The sequence below is a fragment of the Sebastes umbrosus genome, chromosome 20 (genome assembly GCF_015220745.1).
Source record: "Sebastes umbrosus isolate fSebUmb1 chromosome 20, fSebUmb1.pri, whole genome shotgun sequence".
Lineage (NCBI taxonomy): Eukaryota > Metazoa > Chordata > Actinopteri > Perciformes > Sebastidae > Sebastes > Sebastes umbrosus.
This window is the reverse complement of record NC_051288.1, coordinates 8,199,563-8,209,517: the sequence shown is the minus strand read 5'-3', so window position 1 is coordinate 8,209,517 and position 9,955 is coordinate 8,199,563. Positions and strand designations below refer to the sequence as shown.

Below are 9,955 nucleotides of genomic sequence, written 5' to 3'. Positions count from 1 at the left end.
ATTTTCGATAAATTTTGAGGTTAATGGGGTAATTTGGCAGTAATTCCAAAGAAATTTAAAATAGGTTACTTGCTAATTATCATCTAATTACCATGAAATTTGCAGACCTGTAAAATTAAGTGTTACTGAAACACTTAAAATTATAACATAGTCAACATTTTATCTACTTTTAGTTTAAATTTTGGCTTTTCTCAATTTTGACCAAATTGTTTGACGTATCTTAATTTTTGGCATAGCAAGTCAAAATTTTGACGTAGTTCCTCACAATTTTTCTCATAATTTCGATGTAGTATTTCAGAATGTTGACACTGACAATTTTGATGTCCAAATGTTGAGGTATCTCATAACTGAAAACTACATTTTGACTTTCCATGTCATATGTCATAATTATAGCGGTAATGGGCTTCCATAGCAAGGACTCTGTTGTGGTTGCAGAGTTCTTCCTGAACCTGAACTGGTCCTGCCAGATGTGAGCAGTGGTGAGGAGCAGGCTGGAGTTAGATTTTTTTTTTTCTTGGATACTAACACGGGTCTTTTGTATGTGATCCCTCCCCCCTCCCCCCATTATATTAAACCATTATATTGTGGTGCTATATATATTTGATAAAAATGAGTTAATGTATTGGGATTACTATTGTCTGAAAATAATTGTGAGTTGAGAGGGTTATGGTGCAAAATTTATTTTGGATACAAATAAAAAAAAAAAATCTATGTTAATAATTATAAATCTATTGATATTAACATTGACCCCTGAGGTACATTATTAGATTGCAGTTTAAAGTTTGTACATCTTTTTGATAGTGTATACCATTTTCCTTTCATATGGTAAATTTGTGCTGTGATCAAGCTTTGATAGACTTTGTAAATAAAGCCAAATGTTTGGATCATAATATTGGTTGTAATGGATGGCTTCTTTGTTTACAAGCATTGCAAACTGTTTCCGCATGGCTGTGAAAGTTTATCTGGTGATTTTTGTAAGATCTGACTTTTACACTGAATAAAAAGGCTTATGACTTCAAACACTGTGGGAATCTTTCTTCAGCACTTGAGTCTTTCAAGGTCACTTTGTCCTTTGAACACAGGCAGCTTGGCTCTAATCCAGGCAGTACAGGGCTGAGGCATTTAAAAGGACCAGTGGGCGTACCTGTGCTCCTTCAAACGATCAGAGATCCCGAGACAGGGACAGTGCACAATTGCTTCATCCATATTTGATGCTTTTTCAGTACTCTAGTCGTAATGCCCACACGTTAAACAACACGGCAACCTTTTTGATATGGAGTGCCATTTTAAAATGTTCTTGTTAATCAGTGTGCCATGTCAACATTAAGGTTAACATTAAGTTTAATTATGACACAGCATCAACATTTTAATCGTAAATTTGTAATTTTAACCGTCAAAAAAAGTCTTGTTATGGCATTTCGACATTCTATACTATGAGTTTTTTTTGACATACTATACTATGCTCTTTTTTTCGACAAACTATACTATGACGTTTTTTTCAACAAACTATACTATGACCTTTTTTCTGACATACTATACTATGACTTTTTTTCGACATATTATTCTATGACTTTTTTACGACATATTATACTATGCTCTTTTTTCCGACATACTATACTATGCCTTTTTTTTGGACATACCATACTATGACCGTTTTTTTTGGACAAACTATACTATGACCTTTTATTCGACATGGTATACTATGACTCTTTTTTAGACATAATATACTATGAATCTTTTCCGACATACTATACTATGACGTTTTTTTCGACATAATATAGTATGCTCTTTTTTTCTATATACAATACTATGACGTTTATTTCGACATACTTTACTATGCTCTTTTTTAACATATGACCTTTGACGTTTTTTTTCGACATACTATACTATGCTCTTTTTTCCGACATACTATACTATGCCCTTTTTTTCGATATATAATACTATGACCTTTTTCTCGACAAACTATACTATGAACTTTTTTCTGACATACTATACTATGACCTTTTTTTTCGACATGGTATACTATGACTTTTTTAACATAATATACTATGACTTTTTTACGACATAATATAGTGTGCTCTTTTTTTCGATACACAATACTGACTTTTTTCCAACATACTATATTATGAATTTTATACGACATAATATAGTATGCTCTTCTTTTCGATATACAATACTATGAATTTTTTCCGACATACTATACTATGACATTTTTTTCAACATATTATACTATGCTCTTTTTTTCGACATACTATACTATCACCGTTTCTTTTTGACATACTGTACTATGACATTTTTTTTTTACATACTATACTATGACATTTGTTTTCAACATGCTATACTTTTTTTTTTCCGACATACTATGACTTCTTTTCGACATACCATACTATACTTGTATTATATTGACGGCCCCCTCACCAGGAGGAGACGGTAAAGAAGAGAGCGAGTGAGAGAGTCGGCGTGTTGCGCTAATTCTTGTGTCATTTGTGGGCTGATGAACACTAAATTCATATAAGCTGGTTTCATCTAAACTGGGTTAAAAAACAACGTAATTTGGTTGCCATGGTAATGAATTACTTCTATTAACCACACCCCCATTCTCTGTTTGGGAAAGAACGTTAACCAATAAACTGGAAGTGAAACTCTCGAGGGCGGGAGGGAGGGGGCGGGGGAGGGGGGGGTAATTTCATTTTTGGCCAAAACAGTATGGATTCCATTTTCCCTAAATGGAGTGACAGCTTGTTATTTGTCATCCATCTGCTGACATTAAGAAGTTCGGCACTCAGCGTACTTCTAACTATGCTTTTGTCATTATGGGAAAGCAGTAGTATGGAGTCATCTACATATAAAAGAGTTCACATGAAGTGACAGACTTCTTTTTTTTTTTTTTTTTACAATTTTGTAGATTGTTACCAAAATTGATTGCTGCTTGGATCAGCTAACAATTACAGTAACTGGAATAATTATGTGTGGAACAATTATTTCACATTCACACCAGTATATTAAATTCAGCATCATCTCTGTAAATGTTCTCATTTGTCCAGGTCAATGGATATCTTGTAGTCTCACATCCAAGAGGCTTCATCAATATGGAAATGATTGATGAAAATGTCCTCTTGACCAAACAGACAAAGTCCAGTTGCTATAAATTAACTACTCCACTTGTGTCATGTAAAACTAGAGGGTTTCTGTGCTGTAAGAGACAAGTAGAGTACTCAAATGATTACTTAAATGATTAGACTTTAGATGTTATTGTCCCACAGGGGGATATTCTCTTCCACAGCATTGTACTTGTCAAACACCAACACACAACAACACAACACAACAACAGCAATACAACAGCAACAACAACAGAAAATCACAGACAGCAGTACACACTCAGGCCTATTCAGCAACGCCTGTTGTTTAAGGCGGCTATGACTGCCGGTATCAAGCTTTTCCCAAAGCGAGTCCTATTGCACCACAGTATTCTTATTAAATTAATCATCTTTTTATTTTGCTAAGTTCATAATGTAATAATGTTTTGCTTAATGCTTAATTTCAGTGTCTTTGACTCATTCATGTACACATTTATTCTTCTATTGATTAGATTTTAGCTTTGTATGTCTTGTTAACCAAATGTGGTTACAACATCTTATCATTACTGATCAGTCCAACCTAGAAGTCTCATCACTAATCAAATTGTACATAAAACAATGCAGCATAGTTGGCTTACGGAAATCAAATATGTGACTCTCTCAGTGCCGCCCCCTGATTAGTGGCTAAAAATGTGCAACCAGTTTATCAAGTTTATAATTAACCAAAACTGCACAGGGGACGTGTAATTTAAACACCCAGCTGGAGAAGTAAACTGACAGTCACCTTCATAGTTTTAGTCAACAATGGCTCTCCATATACCAGGTGTGATAATGATGGTAGCATTCTACTTGCTTGTGTTGGGAATCGGCATCTGGGCATCTGTAAAATCTAAGAAGATGGAGAAAAAACACACAAGTTGGAAGGTTAGAGGTTTCTTTTCTGGCTAACCGAAGTGTCAGCTTGATAGTGGGAGTCTTCACAATGACGGGTGAGTTTTGGCTTGATTATTTCAAATAGACAATAAGTGTCCTCACTGAGTGTTTTTTATTCATTATTATTCTAATGTGCCTGTATAATCTCTAGTCTTTTCTATTGTCCTATGCGATAAGGTTGATGGAAACATTTGTGATATTATAGTAAAGACGTGAAAGTAAACTGGTCAGATGCAAATTTGAGTATGCAAGTCTTTGTCACAATAGCATATAACAATATTTATTTTTGGATAATTGTTGGGCCATTACTGAAATCAAAACCCTTTCAATAATTACAGTAATTTTTTTTTCAGTGCCACAGGGCACACTGTTGTGGGCGTGTTTTTGTTTAGCTCTCTCCTCTCCCTTCTGACGTAATTCTTTTTCAGGAGGATCACCTGAGACGGTGCACTAATTAAGGGAGGGAAGAAAAAGGCGGAGGGACAGTGCGTAATGGCGCACACTCACTGGCACTCAGGCTACCAGCTGGCAGCACTGCTGGGGAGACTTCCGTCTCCATTGTTTCATTGTTTTTGATCTCAGATGACTTTTTTTCCCAGCATTTATTTTGTGACTTTGATTTTGGGCTGGAGATCCCTGGTAGTTAAGTTTTCATGCTTTTGGTTTAAGTTAGTCACTTTTTGAGTTTAGAGGGATGAGCTGTGAGCGACGGCTCACTGCATGGCTGGCCAGGCGACTTCCCCTTCTTTTGTTCATTTAACCAGGATCTCCAACCCTTTGTTTGCTCATTTGCATTTTTTATAGTTATTTTTGTCCTGATTTAAAATAAATTGATGGTATTATTTTCACGTAATATAATTAATCGACGTCCTTTCATATGCTTTGGTCTCTCTAGAGCCTTTGTTTGTTTGAGAGGCCGTAACATTCACCACACCCCATATTAATGATACAACCCTAATTATACATCTATGTGTATGTATTTTTCTACTGCAGCTACTTGGGTTGGAGGTGGCTTTATCCTTGGAACTGCAGAGTCGGTTTATGATCCCACCAGGGGTCTAATCTGGGCTCTTATGCCTCTGCAAACGTCAATTTCCTTTATCATCGGTAAGTCTGTCTTCAATATAAAACTATTTAAGATATAGTGGATTAATGTCTCCCTGAGCAGAGAATGAAGTCTCTCTACCTCTGTATGTGTTGTAATCTGAGCTTCTCTGTGCTTTGTTGACATAGCCGGGCCAGCCGAGCGTGTTTTTAGTGCATGTTCGTGCATTTGAGCGTGCCCCACTGGCTAGCTCACAATGGCCGCTCTGCATTGCTCTCGTAGCGGAGGTTAATGCCGTCACAGAAGCGTAGCGCCCACCCTCAGGTTAACATTGTTAGCTCTGTCTCTGCACCTCAGCAGCAAGGCGCCGAGGGTAGATGAGATTCGCCCTGAGATGCTGAAGGCTCTGGACATTGTTGGACTGTCTTGGCTGACAAGACTCTTCAGTGTCGCATGGAGCTCGTGGACTGTGCCTGTGGAATGGCAGACTGGGGTAGTGATTCCCATTTTTTATAAAGGGGGACCGGAGGGTGTGCTCCAATTAATTGGGTATCCGACTGCTCAGCTTCCCCGGGAAAGTTTATTCTAGGGTGCTGGAAAGGAGGCTCCAACCAATTGTCGAACATGAGTAACAACTCCAGGAGTAACAATGCAGATTTTGTCCTGGCCGTGCAACAGTGGACCAGCTCTTTACCCTTGCGGGGCTGTTGGTGGGTCATGGGAGTTTGCCCATCCAGTCTGCATGTGTTCTGTGGACTGGGAAAAGGGTGTCCCCAGGGGAGTTTTGTGGGGGGTACTGCGGGAATACAGGTTACCAGGGTTGTTATTATGAGCCATTCGGTCCTTGTATAACAAAAGTGACAGCTGCGTCTGTATACTCGGCACAAAGTCAAACACATTTCCTGTGGGTGTTGGCCTCCGCCAGGGTTGTCCCTTGTCACCAATCCTGTTTGTGATTTTCAAAGACAGGATATCAAGGCGGAGCCGGGGGTAGGAGAGTGTCCAGTTTGGGAACTCAGAATTGCGTCTCTGCTCTTTGCAGATGATGTGGTTCTGTTGGCTTCATCAGACCATGACCTTCACCACGCACTGGGGTGGTTTGCAGTTGAGTGTGAAGCGGTCGGAATGAGAGTCAGTACCTCCAAGTCTGAGGCCATGGTTCGCGAGATGGACAGGCGGTTCGGTGCGGCGTCTGCAGTTATGTGGGCGCTGTACCGTACCATTGTGGTGAAGAGGGAGCTGACCCGGAAGCCCTGATTCTACGTTCCAACCCTCACCTATGGTCATGAGCTTTGGGTAGTGACCAAAATAATGAGATAACGGATACAAGCGGCCGAAATGAGTTTCCTTCGTAGGGTGGCTGGACTCAGCAACATTGGCTTCACTTTTCAGAACTGCCACCTATGTAAAACTAACAACGTATTGTTTTCTTTGTGTTCACATGTTGTTGTCTTTTTGTTCACAACATTAAATTTAACTTTCACTTTAGAAACATAGTTATTTTAAGCCAAAACACAACCTTTTCCCTAAACTTAACTAATAAGTTTTGTTGCTCAAACCCTTACTCAAGCATAGAGAAGCTGTTTTGTTTGTGTTCAAAACGCAACGTTTCATTCAGTTTTCACGACGTGTTGTTTTAAGTTTTGCTTTCACTTTTACAACGTAGCAGGTGCAGTTTGTACGGTGGCTGAGAAGGGTAGAATGAATGCATGTTTCACAATTTGTGTTGTGGCTTTTGCATACGTTTGACCGTTCTCAGCTACCGTACCTTTCTTACATTTTCATCCGTTTAAAAGGTGGACTGTTCTTTGCGAAGCCAATGAGGGAGAACAATTACGTCAGTATGATGGATCCATTTCAGAGGAAGTATGGAAAAGCACTGACTGCGTTTCTTGCCATTGTTCCAGTCATAACTGAACTTGTCTGGATTCCTTCATTGCTGACTTCCCTGGGTACATACGTACAAGTACACTCATATTAACACATTCCCTTTCTGACCCCTCATCCATTTTCTCATCCATACTTTTTCTTCATTCTTTGTACCTGTATACTACCTGTATATTACAGGAGCAACCATGAGTGTGGTTTTGGATCTGCCCTTTAGTGTTTGTGTCTGGATCTCTGCTGTGGTGGCAATCATCTACACTGTTCTTGGAGGTCTCTATTCAGTTGCTTACACTGATGTCATCCAGATTTCACTGGTGCTTCTTGGCTTGGTGAGTTTTACACAATGAAACTTAAAGATGATGTGTTTCAGAAGTATTCTTCTATATTTAGATTTTCCTGATTGATTTGCTCTTTTCACAGTGGCTGTGTGTCCCTTTTGTTCTGACAAGTGACGTTTATACTGACATCACTAAAACAGCATTCAACCACACATATCAGGCCTCCTGGCTTGGCCAGCTTGAGTCTGATAAAGTCGGGAGATGGATTGATACTTTTCTAGTGATGGTAAGATGAATACAATTACAGTATATCTGTGTAAAATGTCCCTTTTTGACCACATTGGTTTTTCATGTGGTTTAAAGCCATTTTAGATTCAAATTGCTCAATCTGGTGGAAAACAGTAAAAGCTACAATTTTGAAGCCAGGGCTCAAGATTGAACGATCTGATATAAAAGAATGCATAATTTTATGGTGTAATGGCCGAAGGATCAAAAATTGTAGTTTTAATGAGTTTCAATGGAGATATTTATGTCCTTAACTGTCTGAGTGTCTGTATTTTGGCTACACTGTTTATACTAGATTTATTATAGGAGCTGAGGTTGAACTTCCAAAATAAAAAAAACTCCCAGCCAAAATGTATGTCACATGCATTAACACAGCCAAAATTATTGAAAAATGTAAAATGAAAAAGCCATAAATGTCCCTAGTGATGCTCAAGTTTTAAACAAATCTCAAAGACACTTACATGGAGCTAAAAATGATGATGAACATAGCTATTTACCATAGTCAAGTGCATATTGTAATTTTGCAATGCATTGATTTTTTTTTCTTCATTTGTCTCACAATTTTAAATTTTCTAGACTTTGGGCAATATGGCCATTCAGGATTTCCATCAAAGGACACTCTCCTCCAGCTCCTCGTCCACAGCCAGAATCATCTGTTTTATAGCAGCAGGAGCCGTCATCATTGTTGGAATCCCATCTACACTGATTGGAGCTGTTGCATCATCAACAGGTAATCTTGACAGTTACTTGTTGGGAATCTATCATGTCAGGGTAATCGTAGTGGCCATATTGTTCGGTGTTAAAAGATATTGTTAGGGGGCCTCTCTCCAACATTATTGGTAAATCTGCATTTATTGTTGTCTATATTTCAGACTGGAACTCCACCTCATATGGTTCTCCTTCTCCATATGAGCGAGGGGAGGTGGCCATGGTGTTGCCCATCACCCTTCAGAATTTAACCCCAACCTACATTTCTGCTTTTGGCATCGGAGCTCTTGCTGCTGCAGTGATGTCATCCGCTGACTCTTTCCTTTTGTCTGTAACCACCATCTTCACCACCAATATCTACCAGACCATCAGGAGTCAGGTGAAGTACAATGAACAGGAGTGTTGATGTGTTTTACTATTTTTGCTAACTCTTCTCTCATCACCTTTTCACTGGGTCTCACTTTGCTGTTACCAATCCCCCTCCATTTTGTAAAGTAAGCATGTATTGACTGCTCTTCGAGTATGTCATAAGATGAACACATCAGCTACTTTGCATTTTCTTCTGTATATATCATCCACAGATATTTCATTGAGGATGAAATACTCACTCAAGTTTTATGTTCTCTGCTTTCTAGGCATCAGATAGAGAGCTGCAGTGGGTGATTCGTCTCTCCATAGTGGTTGCAGGACTTGTGGGAACATCCCTCACCTACCTGGACAGCGGCATCGTGGTGTTTTGGATCCTGGGTGCAGACCTGGCTTACACCATTTTATTCCCCCAACTGATCTGCGTCCTCTTCATTGAGGTTTCCAACGGTTACGGGGCGATCACAGGCTACCTTGTTGCAGTGGTGATGAGACTGTTGTGTGGAGAGCCGTTGTTTGGCCTCCCTGTGATCCTGCAATTCCCAGGTTGCATTTTAGAGGATGGTGTTTATATTCAGCGCTGGCCTTTCAAGACCATTTGCATGCTGTCTGCTCTGGCCTCCATTCTGATGTTTTCATATGTTGCCTCACTCCTGTTTAACAAGGGGATCCTTCCTGAGAGGTTGGATGTGTTCAAGGTGAAATCACAGGGAGCACCAACACCAGCAGATGGTGCCAGACAGGGTGATAGTAATGAAACTGATGAAAATGATAAATATGCCTCTGAACCAATGCTGGATATAAAATACTAAGTATTTTTTTCATATTCATATTCATTGATATAATTGTAGGGTTACAGTGACAAGCTTGTCGTAATTGGTTATTGCTCATTATTATTAGAGAAGCAAATGATTTGCATAAAATACTTATTAAACATTACAGTATTTTGGGTATGCAAAAGATAATTGGTGTTATGTATCTGAAGTTAGTGTCTTTAATGGGATTTCCTTAACTTTTTTCAACTCCACCCCTCTTTTTCATAGACCCATTTTTTTCTTTTCTAGGGGGGTACAGGGGGTCTATCTGTAGCAACTCATAACGTAATAACTTAAATGTAATAAAAGCTCACAATGTAATAATCAGCACATAATGTAATAAAACCTTGAGCGCATAACGAAATAACAGCTTTGTTCATAATGTAATAACTTATTACATTCCGAGAACATTATTACATTATAAACTTGGCAAAATAATAAGTTGAATATGTAATAAATTCAGCGCATAATGTAATAATTTTAAAAAGGAGTACTCTACTTATCTCTTACAGCACAGGAGCCCTCTAGTTTTACATGACACAAGTGACTCTCATCCCGACC

The 9,955-nt window shown here is 38.8% G+C and overlaps 1 protein-coding gene across 1 annotated transcript; it reads left to right on the top strand.

Moving 5' to 3' along the window:
• Positions 1-2,993: 2,993 nt before the first annotated feature.
• On the top strand, positions 2,994-9,519 carry LOC119479590 (high-affinity choline transporter 1-like). The gene is given in 9 exon segments (XM_037755363.1): positions 2,994-3,989; positions 3,991-4,066; positions 5,004-5,117; positions 6,852-7,007; positions 7,123-7,271; positions 7,363-7,506; positions 8,082-8,235; positions 8,378-8,592; positions 8,849-9,519. Coding segments are annotated over 9 exon segments (1,659 nt in total). The 5' UTR covers positions 2,994-3,881; the 3' UTR covers positions 9,392-9,519.
• Positions 9,520-9,955: the final 436 nt, after the last annotated feature.